Here is a 17,537-nt window from a genome sequence, read left to right as displayed (position 1 = left end):
GAAATCCACCATGGGGAGAGGGTATGGGGAGGGGCTGGGGGATTCCCAGAGCATATGAAATTGTGTCACATAATGCAATGTAATTAATTACAAATATGTTTAAAAAAAAAAAAAAGAATGGCTACTGTGCAACGATGTTGACATCGCTTCTACGTCGTTTACAAAACAAGCAGGCACCTGTCTGGAGCACTGAGCAGCTTCAAAGAGAACCACCCTTCCCACAACAGGCCCAGTGTGCCATCAGATCTCTACTGCCAATACACAGCACGCTTCTCACGTATACTTTCACAACCTACAGACACCATCCTCTCATAACTAACCAAGTTTCTAGTCACCGAAGAACAAATTGCAACCACACTGCTAGGATTCCCTGCAAACCTCAACAAGCAAAGGGACCCCAGCCCTCTGCAGTTACTGAGAACTCTGCTACACCGAGAGGCTGCTCCTACCGAGCCGACGGCAAAACTGACGACAGCGATCAAAACACTTCCGCCCATGAGCAAGGTCACTCACCATCTCTACAATCTCTTCTTACACACACCTGAGATTAAAAACTAATTTGCAGTGCCCTGAGCTTGAATATCAAATAGAAAACTGCACCAGGAAGAAAAATATATTTTTAAACATTATTCAAACTCCAAAGTGTCCTTACAAAAAGAAAAGAAAAAGAAAAAATATTGGAGAGTACCGGAAACTTGGGGCTATGTTGAACTGCCCTGTACCACCACAAATCCAGGGCAGGTCAGAGGGTGCTGTCAGAAGCAGTATCCTCAAGGGACAGGGAAGTTGTGATTAGAAGAAGCAAGGGCAGTGTGCAGGCCTTCAGCCCTGACGGAGGGACTGGCAGCGCCCAGGGCACAATGCAGGGGTGGAGAGCTGGATCGCCAATGTCTTCATTGCCCTTTTTAACGACTATTTAAACGGTAAACCATATACACTGAACTTTCTTTTTTGTTACTTTCGTGTCCCAACACTGAATGTCTCATTTCCGATAGTTTCATTTTGTAATACTTCTACGTTTATTACATGCTATTGTTTCATAGATGGAAGAATCTTCTTTAATCTTACAAGACACTTTCTTCTCCCATTGTTTCTTTCAAGTTATTCTGTGAGTGTGCACATAATTCAACTTTTTCATTTCCCTGCCTATTTGCTCATACCGAAGAATGAATTGTTAAAAAAAAAAAAAAAACTGGTTGGAGGGACAGGTGCTCGGGGCACCAGCATCCCCCGCCAGAGTGCCTAACGTCCAGCTCCACCTTGCGTCTGCTCCAGCTGCCCGCTGCGGCACCTGGCAGGCAGTGTGCAGTGGCCTGTGCACTTGAGGTCCAGTGTGAGAGAACTCCATGGAATTCCTGGCTTCTACTTATGCCGCAGGCTGCGTCCAGCGGCCGTGTCATTTGGGGAGAGGACCAGCAGCGGAAGACTGGTATCACTCCTCTTCCCGTCTCCCCCTGCATTCCCTCAAATAAACAACCCCTGAAAAAAATTAAAAAATAAAACTAGAATCTCTATGCAGAGTTGAAAGCTCTCTAATCAAGCTCCCAGCCCCTTTTTTATTGCAGAAGACACACAGAGAGGAGGAGAGACAGAGAAGATCTTCTGTCTGCTGGTTCACTCCCCAAGGAGCTGCAACAGCTGGAGCTGAGCCAATCCAAAGCCAGGAGCCCAGATCCTCCTCCAGGTCTCCCACGCAGGTTCAAGGTTCCAAGGCTTTGGGCCGTCCCTGACTGCTTTCCCAGGCCACAGGCAGGGAGCTGGATGGGAAGCAGGGCTTCCAGGATTAGAACTGGTGCCCATATGGGATCCCAGCGTGTGCAAGGCGATTACTTAAGCCACTAGGCTACTGCGCTGGACCCTTTTAGTGGGGAATCTTAGATGCATCATTTGCCTTTTCTTTAGACCTAATCAAATCTCCCCTGAGAAAGCTTTTCTGGTTTCCAACCGACACATGTAAACCTAGTTCTCAGTGTTCTGGGTCTAAGGAAGGGTATGACACAGGCTAAAGAAAAAGGACCTAACCAGCGGAGTGGCAGCACAAACTCCAGAATTCCTGTTACACAGCTCTGGTGCACAAGCAGGTGACCTGGGAGTCTAAGGGGTTTCTAAGACTTTCAGCCACTTGTTCTTAACCCCTTTAGCATCTCTTTTTCCTAAGACACCTGAATCCTCAAATTCTAGGCCTTTCAGGATTCTGCCCCGTGTGAAACGGCCATTCTGCTTCCTCCAGCGTAGCCTAGAGTTTTACTTTCTTTAAGTCAGCCATGAGTGAGAACTCCCTGAACTGCTTTCTAATTCCCCAAATGGCATCCCCATCCTTAGGCTGTCATTTGAATTTCTCTCTTTTAATCTTTAACTGTTTCAGGCCTGGGGTTTGTCTCTGCGCTGTTGCTTTTTTAAGGCTGCAGACAAGTCTGTTTCCAAGCAAGCCCATGCCCAGCTTCCCCATCCGAATCATAAGCTTTCAAACTCTTGTTTTCTAAAGGAAGCTTAGAAGACAGTGAACGTGCTCTGACTGCCAGCTTCTTCCACAGCTGCAGACTCCCTGCTCACCGTGGGTCTACTGACCATCTTACGCTCTCTTTAACACAAAAGCTTTTGATTGAAGTGTATTAACTTTGTAATAAGAAATAATTATTTCTTCATAAGTTCAGGCACAAAGCAAAATAAATAGCAAAAGGCTGTCCCTACCAACTTGCACAGATCTAGGCAGTGCCAACCCCAGGAACTCTTCACAAGCCGTAGCAGGTGTCTTTGTCCCACTCTCTTCCGCAACAGGCCATCTATCATTTGTCTTTTCTCTACTTCTAATCTGACGCCAACCGAGCAAGTGTCAGCAGACCCCCCTCCTACAGATCCACTGGGAAATAAAGTGGCCCTTTACAATCCCCTTATCAGTGTAACCACCAAAGTCCCCCAAGCATCTTCCACTTACAGTATAGCACTCCAAATATGGGCACACTAAAGATCTGCCACCAGCAGAAATCCAGAAGACAGCTCGGTCCTCCACGGCAGGTAATTCAGACAGGGTAACATCTGAGACTCAAAAACGTAAAGGTGTTTCAGTTGCTAGAAACACCTGTCTAGACAGCAAAAGCTGCGCGCGCGCGCGCACACACACACACACACACACAGAGCATGGCCCCTTCCGTCAACACTGAGCTTACCTTTACATTAATGCTAACAAATGCATAACTCAGTTCCTTTCCCAGTAATTACTTCGCACAGTCCTTTGCATAGCTGTAAGGGATCAACACCAAGAGAAACCCACGCCTCTCCGTCACTGACCCCACCGACCGCAGGCGCCCCTCGGCTTCGGAAAGTACAATTTTGGAGGCTCTACTAGTGTTCCCTTTAGTTGGATTTACAGAATTCCTCCTATTCTTTAGTCATTCTCTAGATTTCTACCTACAACTCATACTAAGAGAGGAAAACACAATCTGGCAGTCAGTACTTGCAAAAAGATGAGGACACCCACCGAGAAAGCTCTTACACCATGGGTGCAAGAAAGATGAAAGCTGTTGAATATGTTTATTTAGAAAAAAGAAATATTTATATAGCAAGAGCAAACCTAAAGAGGGAAAAAAACGCCTTTATGGTCACATCCATGACCCCAGCTGGCTGCTCCCACCAGATGTTTTAGTATCTGTGTCACAACTCTTCTGCATAGATCACAGGCTCCTCTGTGATCTGTGCCAGACTGACTATCCACCACTGGACCCACTGCAATGGCTCAATTGGCTAATCTTCCCCTGCAAGCACCAGGACCCCATATGGGTGCCGGTTCATGTTCCGGCTGCTCCACTTCCTAAACAGCTCCTCGCTTTTGGCTGGGAAAGGAGCCTGTGGCCGCATGGGAAACCTAAAAGAAGCTCCTGGATGCTGGCTTCAGATCGGCTCAGCTTCAGCCATTGTGGCCCGTGGGGAGTGAGCCAGTAGGCAGATCTTTCTCTCTCCTTCTCTGTATAAATCTGCCTATTAAAATAATAATAATAAAAAAATCTTAAAAATATTTTTAAAAGGTTATATCACTCCAGCGTCTGGGTCCTGGCCCCCTACCCTGCCTGCCCTCCTGGGAAGCCTGCCCCAACTCTGCTCCCACAGGGCTTGTGTTTCCCCTGCTCTTCGCTGGCTGCTTCTCCCTCTAAGAACAATGGTCTAACACACAGATGTGAACTTTCCCAAACTTCCCTCACACACCTTGGCGTCGTCCCAGCACTTCTAACACCAGCAACCCCACGATGCAGATGGCCACAGCTGGTCAAGCCTAAAAGGGACCAATGCAAACGTTAAGTATTTTCACTGTCTACCCAAAAGAAAAAAAAATGTATTACCCAGTAATCTTCTAGTGTTCATAGACTTCAGTGGAGTTTATGCTGAAACAGTTGTTAACACATGGAAGGGGAGGAAATAATACAAATAAGAAACTCAGGTGAAGTTCAAGATTTGGCAAGGTAAGGGTCAAGATGGAGGAGACTGGGACTGAGCAACTGGACAAGCTTTCACAGAGGGTGTCAGAGCCTGCAAGACTCGGACTATTTGGGGAGCGGAAGCAGGTGTTCCAGGTGTGGGCAGCAGCATGAACACAGGCCCTGAGGCAGGGATGAGCACAGCTCGTGGGAAGGTGAGTGGAGGTACGGCCACAGCTGGGGCGGAGCAGGACCCCTGGAGAGCGGCAGGAGCTAAGGCAGAGGATGGCAGCTGGAGACCGGCCAGGGACGGCCCGGCAGCCTTGAGAGGCTTCTTCTCCACCGAGTGCAATTTCTGATGCTGAATGAAACTTCCATACCATTTGAAGGCTTTCCCACACACCTTGCACGCGTAGGGCTTCTCTCCAGTGTGCACTCTCTGATGCTGAATGGAGGCTACCTTCTGAGTAAAAGCTTTGCCACACTCCTGACACTGGTAGGGTTTCTCCCCAGTGTGAACCCTCTGGTGGACAACAAACAGTGACCTGCAACCAAAGGCTTTCCAGCACTCCTTGCATTTGTAGAGCCTCTCCCCTGTGTGCAGCCTCTGGTGCTGGAGGAAGGCGGCGCTCCTGCGGAAGGCCTTGCCACAGTCCTTGCACACGTAGGGCTTCTCCCCCGTGTGGATCCTCTGATGCTGGGTCAAGGCCGTGTTGGAACTCAGTCCCCTGCCACACTCCTTGCACTCGTAGGGCCCCTCCCCACTGTGGTTCTTCTCGTGTACGATACAGTCATAGCTGGACTTGAAAGCTTTGCCACACTCCTTACACTTAAAGGGCCTTTCCCCAGTGTGGCTCATCTGATGCCGGATAAGTTTTGAGTTATATCTGAAGATTTTCCCACATTCTTTACATTCATAGAACTTCATTCCCCCTCGAAATATCAGATTTGGATTTGGATCAGGAGTCGGCCTCGCTGCCTCGTGTCTAACATCACAGTGCTCAGACACAACTGCAGAGAGTCCTCCTCCGACAGGCAGTCCATGCGACGCCGACTCTTCGGGGCTTTTCTGCCTTATCGGCGGCTCTTCCCGTGGGAGCCAGGACTCAGCACCTGGCCGAAGAAACCACAAGCATCCCCCGTTACTGGACCGGAAGAGAAAGGGAACCCAGCGGGGTGGGTTCAGAGGTGTGGAGGAAGAGACGCTGCCTTCTACAACCTCACCTGGGATACAAACAGTATAAATCTGTACACAAAATCTAGGTGATTTAGATACTAAAAAAGCAAATTAAAGCCATTTTGTTTAATTACTGAAGGTGTAAGAATAATTTGTAGCGGTGACAAAAAATCAATCAGTTCCTCCTATAGAATTACAGTATCTTTAAAGTTGGCTGAAATCCTACTTCTTACGGTGAAAAACTATCTACTAGGCCTGGCACGGTGGCCTAGCAGCTACAGTCCTCACATTGCACGCACTGGGATCCCATATGGGCGCCGGTTCTAATCCCAGCAGTTCCACTTCCCATCCAGCTCCCTGCCTGTGGCCTGGGAAAGCAGTTGAGGACAGGCTGAAGCCTTGGGAACCTGCACCCGCGTGGGAGATGAGAAAGTTTCTGGCTCCTGCCTTCAAATTGCTCAGTTCTGGCCAGTGCAATCACTTGCGGAGCAAATCAACAGACAGAAGATCTTCCTCTCTGTCTCTCCTCCTCTCTGTATATCTGACTTTCCAATCAAAATAAATAAATCCACCCATATAGGATCCAGGCACCTGCAAAGCAAGGACTTTAGCCACTAGGCTACTGCACCAGTTCCAAAATAAATAAATCTTAAAAAAAAAAATACCCACTGCTGACCAGTGTCACGGTTCAGGGGTCACAGTCTTCACTAGATAAGGAGAGCAGCCGCACAGTCCGAGGGGTTAGTCACAGGCTCAGGGCCAGGATCCAGGCAGCGGTCAGCGTGCGCCAAGCACTGCCTGACAGTGACTACAGCTCTGCTCCCTGTGACAAAAGCAGAACCTCCCCCACAGTAAACCAGGCAGGCACAAGGCCAGCCTAACACTAGGTTCTTTTGCTCACCTGAGCTGACACCGTTCTCGGTGTCCCAGGGACCTGAGCCGCATGGTACCTCCCCTCTCTCCAGCTGAGAGATAAGAACAGGTTTGGGGAGTGAAGATGCTACAATAGGAAGAATAAAAAGAAACACAGGTTGAGGAGAGACATCTAGAAATACTCCTGAACCTTTCTCCGCCCACCCACTTCATGGCGTGGGTATGGACAGAAACCCAACTCCCAGGAGCTCATGCAGGCTACAGTGGAGTTCTCAGGAAGGGTTCCCACTGCTCCCCCGCGAGGCCAGGAAGACTGTTCTAGAAAAGCAAGTCCACAATCTGGCCTGACCTACAATACAGGATACTCCCCGGGGAAGGGTGCAGAGACCTTCCCGGCCTCCAAGGAAGGCCCATCTCTCAAATAAGGGCAGATGGGGATTTTCCCCTGAGTAGCCCTCTGTGGGCAGCAAATCCCAGAGGTTCTAGAATCCCCTCAAAGCTGGAGGAGATGTCACACCACCACAAAGCACCTAGGGAGAGCACCTTACCCAGTGAAGCGACGGTCGCATAGTTCTCCAGCATCACCTCCCTGCACAGGGCCCTCTGCACGGGGGTCAGGCTGGCCCACTGCGCCGGCGAGAAGCACACCGCCACATCCTCAAAGGTCACGGGCTCCTGAAACAACAACAGGTACTTTCTCAGGCTCGGCGCGGGGCAGCAGGGACAGGCCTGCCAGGGGCTACTGCCATGCCCTATCCGTTGGCACATATCCCACCACACACATGCTAAAGCTGTCCCAATCACTAGGTGCTCCCTCCCCGCATGCCCCAAGGACTGCCCCACGTGGCCCAGAACGACCATGCCAACACTTGGGTGATTAGCACCTGGGTACTGGCTTTTAGGTAGGCAATTTAAAACCTTGTAGTTTACTCCATTGTTAAAACATACACATAAAGTGGGAATTATCATTCCCATTTCTCAGATGAGGAAAGTTCACTCCCAACTCTGCTGAGAGCCTAAAACTGCTATAAAATAGACTTAATCAAAACATTAATAGTGACAATATTTAATCTCTAGAATCCAAAATCCTCTTAACTGGCCTGGAATTCAAATTCTCTTAAGCGGCCCATACCCACCCCATCCCTCCCCCTACAACTTGCCTCCAAGGACTAGAAATTCTTTTTGAGATCTAAGTCCAACCACATTATCCTCCCCATCCCTGTTCTCCAGCCTTCCACTGAACCCAGAACAGAAATCAAAGTCTTCCGCAGGACCTATCACGAGGGGGTGTCCTCCTCTCTCCTCCTACTGAATCACTTCCCTCCACTCAACCCCGGCGCCTCTGAATTCACACTTGAGAACAACACGGCTTCCCTGTCATACTGTCGCAATATCCCGACCCCGAATTCCTCTGGTTTCGGAGAGCGTGGTCTGGATTTGCACAGGCAGGGCGATGGCCTTGGCTCGGCCATCCTTCTCAAGCTGCACATCCAAGCGCTCTCCCCGAAACGCGCACTTCCTACTCACAGATGTCCACCTGCCACAGCCCGGGCGAATGAGAATCAAAAGGGAGGGGAGAGAACGGCCTTGTGGCCAAACCACGCCTTCCTTCGCCCTTTCCTGATGACAACTGGAACTCCCGACTCACCTGGGGCCACGCTGCCCGCGGCATGGCTGCCGGCCCCGGGGCTCGCACAGAGGAGCTCTCCGCCCTGCGCCCGGGGGTCTCCCACGGCCTGCACGGGAAGCAGACTGGAGGACGGGTCTCCTCGGTCCCTCCGGGAATCGCCACAGCTCCGTCCTGACGGGCATTCCTGGCCCCAAGGGACCCGAGTGCCCCGGTCCCTACAGGTGAGGGATGTGCACGAACGTCCGAGCAGCGAAGGAGACAAGGAGGGAGTGACAGACGCGACCCCTCGGGTGGCGCTGACCCAATCCAGCTCTTACGAACACTCTCTCCAGGGACGGAGCAGGACCCTCCCTCCCGCACACGTCAGAGCCTTGGGTACGAAGAGCCTGAGGCGAACGCTGCGGGCTGTGTGAGGGCAGAAAGGCCGCTCACGCCGCGGCGGCACCGCGCGGGGCCCAGGGCCGCGCGTCTACTTCGGGCGGCTTCCGCCAGGCCCACACGCCCGAGCTCCGGATGACGGAGAAGAGGGTCGCCATTGGGAGCGAGTTCTAGGGGAACCAGGCTGGTGAGCCGCCAGGGACGGGAAGAGCAAGTCCACAAACGGTGGGGGACCTCTCACGGGGGGGCGGCCTAACCCCTCACGCAGGCGCGGTATCTAGAAGCCGACCCGGAAGCGTGAGCGCACACGCCGGGGGCTCTCTAGGCCGCCGGGAGGCCGCCCGCCTCGGTGGTCGCCGGTCCCACGTGACTGGCCGTGCCCGTCGGCAAGGAGGCGGGGTTGGGCGGCTGGCTGCCCGGGTGGCTCCCGTGCTGCCCGAGCTGCTGCACACAGGGTGACCACGGCGTGTGCACGCCGAGCGGGGGTCCTACGCTGTCGGCCGCCTTTACGGACTGCGTGGGTCACCTGAAACCCCGGGCTGAGCAGGTGTCCGGAGACAGGCACCTGTTGTGTGGTCTCTAAGAGGCCCAAGTCAAGGCCTGGCAACTTTCAGAAAAACTGTTTTCCATCTCCTCTCTTAGCCCCCTCCCATCTGAAGATCCGACTGTAAGACCAATTTTAGAGCAGGCCGACTTGCTTGATACCCGAACTAACGGTGATTTAGATCGCCAAGTATTCTGTACCTACAGGACGACCCCAACAAGCTGCTTAATCAGAGACTCAAAGGAATGAAGCTTCGTTTCAAAATCCCTGCTCTCTGGGCAGGCTCAACCCTTCCCCTCTCCTTTCATGCCCCTCCCCCATTCTGACTCCCCCAAAAAAAGTCCCCTACTTTTGCTACCCTCTCTTCTTCAAACTCTAGGACCTGACACCCTAAAGGTCCTCTATTTAGCATTTCCACCCAGTGACACTTTCATTCAAATGACACCAGTAGCTGGAGAAAAACAACATCATAGCTCCTAAAATAAAGATTTGAACCATTTCTAACATTTCTCCTGCAGGTTTGGCCAGTGGAAGGAGCTGGGAGGTTTCTAGAAGGAAAGAGTCAGAAATACTTTTCATATTCAAGAAGAGGGAAAAAAATACTGACCAAAATCCTAATTACACAACGTGAGCACAACACACGTGAAAAGTAGTCCAATCAAGCAATTGGAGTGCCCCCAGTAAACACACTTCCAAAAGTAAGCAAATCAATTGCAGCTCCACACTTACAAAAGGAACTAGCCAATGAGAAACATCCCTAAAAGCCAGCCAATCAGAACAGCCCTACCCGCCGGACACCCAATCAACATGTGTCTAATCTCGGTAAGCAACTCCTGAAAACCGGCAGGTCAACAGTGGTCTTATCTGGCCGCAGGGAGAATCAAGATTTGTGGTCTAACCTTGGAATGCATGTATCGGGACTGGGGACTGGGCATCCTCGATGGCAGATGCCTGTGCAGTGGGTGGCATGCCCAGGTGCATAAGGGGGACATGACAGCCAGCTCATTTGTCCTGCAGAGGACATCGAGTGCCATGTAAGAAAATGGACAGCAGAAGAGGTTGGAAAAGTCTCCTGGCTCGGCTTTGGCAGCAAGTGTCCGTGTGAGTGGACACAGCCGAGGACCTGGTAAGGATTTTCTCAACCTTGGGGCTGCAGAACCAGCAGCATCTCAGAACTATCAAACTACTGGAGCAGTAGCCTGAAAACATTCTCCACATCGGAGTTTCTAAGACAGCATCAGATAGACATGCCCCATCCCTGGGTGCTAAAGTATGGCAACTGGGAACGGACCCCTCTCCCTCCCTTGCTTCCCCCTCCCAAATACAGGAGAAAAGGAAAATTGGAAGCATTTGTCCTACCTACCTTCCCTCATACCTTAACCCTCCCCACCGGAATCCACGGTCCTCATGGGTGTGCATTCTTTTCAAATATATAAAAAACATCAAAAACTATGGGTCCAGCGCAATAGCGAAGCAGTTAAGGTCCTTGCCTTGAATGTACCAGGATCCCATATGGCCACTGGTTCAAATCCCGGCAGCCCCACTTCCCATTCAGCTCCCTGCCTGTGGCCTGGGAAAGCAGTCGAGGATGGCCCAAAGCCTTGGGACCCTGCACCTGCAGGGAACTGGAAAAAGCTCCTGGCTCCTGGCTTCAAATTGGCTCAGCTCCAGCCACTGCGGCCACTTGGGGAGTGAACCATTGGACGGAAAATCTTGTCTCTTCTCCTCTCTGTATATCTGACTTTCCAATAAAAATAAATCTTTTAAAAAATAAGTAAATATCAAAATAAAAACAGTGCCATGTGCAATGAGTAAACACTGCTCCTAACTGGGTCATCAGCAGAGCAAACTCCACGCCACAAGGAGCACTTCATACCTGACCTCTCCTCTGTATTCTGTGGTGCAGCCCAGCACTCCTGATTTTAACTTGGCCCTCAGTTTCCCAAATCCTGTGAACATGCAGGTCTGATTCAGGTGGTCTGGGTGGAGCCGGAAATTCTGCCTTTCAAGCCAGCCCTGGGATGGGGAGGACCAGGCTGGTGGCACCAACACTGTCAGCTTGCATGCACGTGGAAGCTCACCTGCCAGGCTAATTTCTTGGCCAGCAGCTACCTTCTTTCCCAACCAATCTATTCTCTCAATTCCCCTAGCTCGCTCCTTTCCAGAACAGTCAAGATGGAGGCAACGCTGAATACAGACCTAAACTGATGATTTGTGCTTTACCCAAGGGAAGCCGGAAGGCAGCTCGGCTCACCTGGGACCACACTGGATCCTGGTGGACCACCACTGGCTTCAAGCACTGCCCTCTGTTGGGAAAAGCAAGAACGTACAGGGGCCAGCAGCATGACACAGGAGGATAAACATGTTTGGGCATCTCGTATGAGGGACAGCACCCACATGGGAAAATCGGAAGCAGCTCCCGGTTCTGCCCATTGTGGGGAGTGAATCAGCAGACGTAAGATCTTTCAAATAAAATAAATCTAAAAGCAAAGTATCCTTAGAGCTAAGAGGAGCAAGAACATAGCAAGACCCAATGTGACACAGGTGCTTGGCACCCTTGCATTCTCTGGTCCCTGCCCCTGGAAACCCTCTCAGCACACGCTGGCTGTACTCAACTACACGCTCCACGGACTTGTGTGCCAGATTTATCAGGAGGTAAATCTTGCCCAAACAGCTACAAATTCATAGAATTGTCTATGAATCCGGAGTCAAGACCAGCAGCGCCATCAGTGGCCTGAGAAAATCCTTTGTCCTGCACACTTCTGGAGCATGCCAAAATAACATGGAAACCCAGAAGCAACTGAGGGCTGCATGACAAAAACCTCCCTGAGGAGGTGCTGCCTGGAGACCACGCAATCTGAATGCAGGTGACCACTGTAATGGGTACAGTGTCATGGGACAGAAAGCTGTGAGACCAGCTCCTCTGGGCAGGAGAGTGCACTGCCCTTAGGCCGGTAGGGGTCTTGACTTCGGAGGATCTGGACTGCCGCTCCCCTCAACAACCATCAGCCCTCTGAGAAGTGCCCTCACTGCCGTCAGGGCTCCGTAGGAAGCTGGGAGGCCTGTGGGTCTCGGTGGTTCCAGCTGAACACCTGTTGCACCCTGGCTGTTGGTGATGAGTTCTATCCAGCTTCTCAGCACCCCAAATGGACCCTGGGTGACTCCAGGACGGCCTGCGAGGAGGCACACCTGCAGTGAGCATGGGTTCTGCCTCCTGCCATCTTCAGGCAATAACCTGGGCTGTGAGGCTGCCTGGACAGGCTCCAGCATGGTTTACTCTGTCCATCACGTTCCAATTTCTCTTCTCAGGTTGACGGCTCTGATCCCAATAACTGAGCCTGTTCAGGTCAGGCACCCAAAAAGCCAGATTTCAGAACCTAGGTATCAGGGATTCATTCTCCACTGCAGCATAAAAACACCACTCTAGGATGTCCCAGAAATACACTAACAAGGCACAACCTTACCATGGCATTGTGCTAATTATCTGAAACAATTTTCTTGAAGTTCACAAACCTGATCAAAGCCCTTAAACCAGTTTTTAAATGCACAGACTTGACAAATTGGCCAACATGTCAAAGAGGTGCTTTATTACTTTCCAACAGCTCACGCTTTCTTGCCCGATGCCTTTGGAGCAGACGCCTTTTGGCCCTTCTGGGCCTTAGCAGGCGCCGCCGCCTTCGGGGCCGCAGCCTTCTGGGCCGGGGCCTTTGGGGCCGCAGCCTTCTTGCCTGCAGTGGTCACCTTCTTCGCTGGAGCCTTAGCAGCCGCCGCCGCCGCCACAGCCCCCTTAGCAACAGGTGCTTTTTTAGGAGAAGCTTTTAGCAGAGCTGCCCTTTGAAGCTTCTTAACTTCATTCTTGATTATTCTGTTTCTCTGAAAAATGCCAATGTAAGAAAGCATTCACTTAGAAACAAAATTCCATCTGGTGCTTGTTTTCAGAAAGAACATTAAGAATTCCTTATGGGCATGGTGCAAAACAAAACTTTCCTTCCACACAATGCGCCCACGTACTGGCTGCTCCTCCAACATCAAAGCAGTTAAGACACAGTACTTACCATCTTCTTTGCCTTCATGACTTTAAAGCGGTCGAAATCAGTCATCTTTGCTTTCTGTTAAATAAAGAGAAAAAATACATTATCCCTCTAACACCACTACCAAACACCCCAAAAAAGCCCTGCTCCAAACTCTGGGGGGTGTTACCCTTTCTCTGGCTTCAATCTTCTTGGCCCATCTCGTGGCTGCCCATTTTGCGTTGATATCAGCCTTCTCCCAGGCCTTCCGGACATACTTCTGGCGGGCACTGCAGAGCCAAGACAACGGATTAAAGACCACCTTCCAGATTACACACGATTGCAGTGCATCCTTCCCACTTTAGCTTTTGCCGTCTGCCTTAGACACATCCCTCCTAGCTTACTGTATTTTTCCCACATTGGTGGGGTTCACTAACACACCCTACATTTTTACTTTTTTTTTTTACAATCAAAATCACAACCCAGTGCATTTAATTGATTTTCAACAACCAGCAAACTCCCCTGGAGTCACCTTCTTTTTGGTGAATGAAGGACCAGACAATCCCTGAGATTACTCCTGGCACACCTTTGTAAATGTACAGTCAGTAAACCTTCAAGTTACTTCTCTGTGATGGCCACATTCCCACACAGCTTCCACTAGAAACACCACAAAGCGACACACCAACCAACCAGTATTTCAATTTCCAAAGTCCAATTATTTATCATTGCCTCAATTCCGGAATACAAACCGAGAACAGCACATTAAGCACCTTACAAATGATCAGATACTGACAGCCTGACTAGCGACAATTACTATGTTTAGAGACAAGAATTGGTATTTTTGTTTTAGAGCTGAAAGTAACCAAGAGATACTCTTTAATAGAGTAAAAAATTCCTACAGAACCTTGCTGTGTGAAAACACTTATGGGGGTGTTGGGGTGGGTGGTGTGGCGATGTGGAATCTAGAGAAACAGAAAGCCAACTCCAAATAAAACCACAAAACGGCAACAGGGTGGAAAAGTAACTACAGGACACAGTAGAGGCACATCAATGCCGATTTACTTCTTACAGGTGGGGCTGGGCTAGCCAAGGCCAGGGGTCTGCAGCTCAGCCAAGGTTTTCCCCGTGTGTTGGGCAAGCCAAGTACCCCCAAACGATTTGATCCATCACCCTAAAATGCACATGAGCAAGTGGCTGAGATGAACTGGAGCCAGGCCTCCAAACCCAGCCGTTCCTATATGGCAGGGAGCATCCCAACACCCACCGACGTGTCTACTTCCATAACGCCAGGCCCTCCCCTCGGCTCCTACACTGAAGCGCATCCAGAGGATAAGCACAGACATTTCCCCCTAAACGGTACAACGCAAGCTTTCTGTAGCACGCATGCCCAATAGCTGCAGCCTGGAGGAGGCAGATTACCTGTGTGGGAACTTGAGGATGAAATCCGTCAGCTGCATGCATTTGAAAGGCATGGCCTGCCTTCTGACCCGCGTGCAGGGCCCATCCACCAAAGCCTGGGAACGCAAGACCAAGATCTCATCGTAAAACGTCCCACTCGCCCCCGAAAGCACCTCCCACCCTCAGGGGCACGGGGAAGAATTCACTGTTCCTCCCACCGTCCCCGTGGAGCAAGAAGTCGCGGCCCCTCTTCGGGACACTCACCCTGTTCTGATCAATGACATCTACAATCGCGACCAGCTTCCCGGCATGAGGCCCAAAGGAGACGTAGGCCACACGGCCGACCTCCACGAAGCGCCTGAACACCTAAAACGGGCAGAGAATTCAAATGCAACGAGGCATCCAAAGAAAATCAAAAATTCTAGGATTTATTAGCAATCCTTTCCCATCGGGCTTAAAAACAAAAATAGTGAGTTCCAATGAAAAGTAAGCAGAAGCGGCCGCCCAGGATCCAGGGACCGACAACGGCGTGGAAGCCCGGTGCCCGCTGGCCCCGGAGGCCCAGCTGGACCAGCCCCGGCCGGGCGGCGCGCTCGCGTGGCCCGGCCATGCTGGGGCTCCCGGGCGCTCCACGCCACGCAGCCCGCTCGCCCAGCCTCGCCGCGCGCTGCCCGCGACTCTGCAGAGGAGCCACGAGCGCCTCGGCACCCCGAGCGAGGCGGAGGCCGAGCAGCATGGTCGCCCCGGCCGGAGCGGGGAACGACGAGACTCACCATGTCGGCGGCGTTCGGCGAGAAGGAAGGAGGCCCGCCCTTGCCCTGCGCATGTGCAGAAGGCCGCCCACCCCCAGCACGTCGACGTGGAAGCCGATTGGGCCTACGTGCCGGCGCGCCTGCGCGCTGGCGGCGCGCGGGGGTTGCTGGGAAAACATGGCGGCGCCCTGGCTTGTCTTGTGAGAAAAGTTGCACACCCCCGTTGGGGTTGTGGCTCGGGGAGAGTCAACCCGAGGAAGTTAGGCAAAGGAACGCAGGTGCCATGCCTTCCATGAAAACTCCACCTCGTCAAACCTTCTTTCGAATACTAGTCCTCTGCCGGGTGGGTTTTTTTTTTTCTACATAAGCGTTAGAATTTTCGCTTCTTCATCTCACTAAGTGTGTTCACTTTTATTTTCGTGTAGTTCAGTCTTAGTTCACATAAGACTAAGAGTTCCCATAAATTCTTGTAGATCCCCTGAGTGCTATTTGCGTTTGCTTTATCGTTTTATTCAGAACTGTTTGAGAGGAAACTCGAGACTTGATGGTCGTGCTCTCAAAAGTGTACTTGCGAACAACAGGCATTCTCCACCATCAGTTCTCATTAACGCTGGAGTATCAAATGCGATGGGTTTTCCCATTCAAAAAGCATTCCAAAGTGTGAGAAGATGGCCAGGTCCTTGAATTCCTGCCATCCATGTGGGAGACGGAAGCTGTTTAGCCTGGCTTTTGGCTCATTGGTTTTGCAGATGGTCTAAATACAGGTTTTTTCTCTTTTTTTACCCCCTGAAGAAATCACAGTATGGGAAAGCTGTCTTTCAAAAGTAGAAGGTAGGACTGAAGAAACAAGAAGACCAGTTCAGGAATACACAGAGTCCAGCTCACCCAAGATTTATGGACAAGTGCTCCCCAAACTCTAAAACCCAGGCAGCCTCTGGCCAGCCAGGGAAGAGTGGAATTTTTCTTTCTTTCTTTTTTTTTTTTTAAGATTTATTTATTTTTACTGCAAAATCAGACATACAGAGAGGAGGAGAGACAGAGAGGAAGATCTTCCATCTGTTGATTCACTCCCCAAGTGACCAGAACTGCTGGAGCTGCACCAATCCAAAGACAGGAACCCAGAGCTTCTTCTGGGTCTCCCACATGGGTGCAGGGTCCCAAGGCTTTGGACCATCCTTGACTGCTTTCTCATGCACAAGCAGGAAGCTGGATGGGAAGTGGAGCTGCCAGGATTTGAACCAGTGCCCATATGGGGTCTTGGCATGTTCGAGGTGAGGACTTCAGCTGCTAGGCTTCCGTGCTGGACCCAGCTGTATGATTTTATTTGTGTACAACTGAAAGGTCAAAATGAGTATGTGGGTCCCGGCGCGGTGGTGCAGTGGTTAAGGTTCTGCTCGCCTTGCACGCCCGGGATCCCAAATGGGCACCAGTTCTATCCCGGCAGTCCCGCTTCCCTTCCAGCTCCCTGCCTGTGGCCTGGGAAAGCAGTCAAGGATGGCCCAAAGCTTTGGGACCCTGCACCCGCGTGGGAGACCCGGAAGAGGCTCCTGGCTTCGGATCGGCATAGCATCGGCCGTTGCGCTCACTTGGGGAGTGAATCATCGGACGGAAGATCTTCCCCTCTGTCTCTCCTCTCTGTATATCTGCCTTTCCAATAAAAAAAATAATAAAAATGAGTATGTGGCTGTTAGGAGTAATGAATGTTTACTGACAACACTGTAGGCAGCAGCAGCTACTGGCTAAACGTCACCAATCTTGGCTACAGGAGAGTTTCGCTTGATAAAATCCAAAGCCCTGTCCTTATGTTTGTGCATTTCCCCCCCTCCAAATATTCGTTAATTTAAAAGATTTTTTTTAAAGATTTATTTATTTTATTGGAAAGGCAGATGTACAGAGAGGAGGAGAGACAAGGGAAGATCTTCCGTCTGATGATTCACTCCCCAAGTGAGCACAACAGCCGGAGCTGAGCTAATCTGAAGCCCAAGACTCTTCCAGGTCTCGCATGTGGGTGCAGGGAACCTCTACTGCTTTCCCAGGCCACAAGCAGGGAGCTGGAGGGGAGATGGAGCCTCCAGGACATGAACTGACAGCCGTATGGGATCCTGCCATGTGCAAGGCAAGGATTTAGCCACTGAGCCACTGTGCCAGGCCCACTCCTTAGTTTTCAATCTTTGTTGTGAACTCAGGGCTGTTGCCAAAGGCTGCATCTTAGAGGGATAGCGAGGCGGGGCCTTACCTTTAACCACTTTGGAGTGTGAAAGGCAGTCTTGGAGCTTCACTGGTGCTAAGTGGGCGCTGTCCTGGAAGCCCTACCCACAGCTCTCATGGCAAGGGGTGAATACTGGGGGCAGGGGGAGCTCCGTACT

At 51.1% G+C, this 17,537-nt stretch overlaps 2 protein-coding genes and 1 long non-coding RNA gene across 4 annotated transcripts in view; 1 reads left to right on the top strand and 2 right to left on the bottom strand.

The window, feature by feature from the left end:
• LOC121165609 (zinc finger protein 621-like) overlaps nucleotides 1-8,186 on the bottom strand; it is a 55,761-nt gene extending 47,575 nt beyond the window's left edge. The window contains exons 1-5 of one of the 2 annotated variants that reach the window (XM_040994284.1): nucleotides 8,108-8,186; nucleotides 7,008-7,134; nucleotides 6,664-6,666; nucleotides 6,488-6,586; nucleotides 3,625-5,522 (exon numbers count right to left, since the gene is read on the bottom strand). In XM_040994284.1, coding sequence (XP_040850218.1) covers nucleotides 4,462-5,522; nucleotides 6,488-6,586; nucleotides 6,664-6,666; nucleotides 7,008-7,134; nucleotides 8,108-8,131 — 1,314 coding nt within the window. In that variant the 5' untranslated portion in view covers nucleotides 8,132-8,186 and the 3' untranslated portion in view covers nucleotides 3,625-4,461. Of the gene's footprint in view, nucleotides 1-3,624; nucleotides 5,523-6,487; nucleotides 6,587-6,663; nucleotides 6,667-7,007; nucleotides 7,135-8,107 lie in introns of those variants that run through there. The other variant, XR_005885299.1, reaches the window with a different exon arrangement.
• A 65-nt stretch (nucleotides 8,187-8,251) lies between these two features.
• LOC121165611 lies at nucleotides 8,252-11,424 on the top strand. Its single transcript, XR_005885300.1, has 3 exons — nucleotides 8,252-8,310; nucleotides 10,029-10,137; nucleotides 11,162-11,424. It is a non-coding gene; the product is annotated as an uncharacterized LOC121165611 (long non-coding RNA).
• A 1,152-nt stretch (nucleotides 11,425-12,576) lies between these two features.
• RPL14 (ribosomal protein L14) lies at nucleotides 12,577-15,252 on the bottom strand. The gene is made up of 6 exons (XM_040994285.1): nucleotides 15,193-15,252; nucleotides 14,684-14,785; nucleotides 14,441-14,535; nucleotides 13,212-13,311; nucleotides 13,067-13,120; nucleotides 12,577-12,884 (listed from the first exon to the last, which is right to left on the bottom strand). Exons 1-6 carry the CDS (start codon nucleotides 15,193-15,195, stop codon nucleotides 12,615-12,617), a joined length of 624 nt encoding a protein of 207 aa, XP_040850219.1. The 5' UTR covers nucleotides 15,196-15,252; the 3' UTR covers nucleotides 12,577-12,614.
• Nucleotides 15,253-17,537: the final 2,285 nt, after the last annotated feature.

Source organism: Ochotona curzoniae, unplaced genomic scaffold, assembly GCF_017591425.1.
Source record: "Ochotona curzoniae isolate NIBS_2020 unplaced genomic scaffold, NIBS_Ocur_1.0 contig_908, whole genome shotgun sequence".
NCBI classification, from domain to species: domain Eukaryota; kingdom Metazoa; phylum Chordata; class Mammalia; order Lagomorpha; family Ochotonidae; genus Ochotona; species Ochotona curzoniae.
The sequence above is the reverse complement of the archived record's forward strand: the minus strand, read 5'-3'. Positions and strand labels throughout refer to the sequence as shown.

Bases quoted from the DNA above. Each gene is read 5' to 3' on its own strand.
- RPL14 (XM_040994285.1), bottom strand. The intron at 13,121-13,211 runs GTAACACCCCCC...TTTATTTAACAG, and splicing joins AGATTGAAGCCAGAGAAAGG to AAAGCAAAGATGACTGATTT. The intron at 12,885-13,066 runs GTAAGTACTGTG...GGCATTTTTCAG, and splicing joins TCATGAAGGCAAAGAAGATG to AGAAACAGAATAATCAAGAA.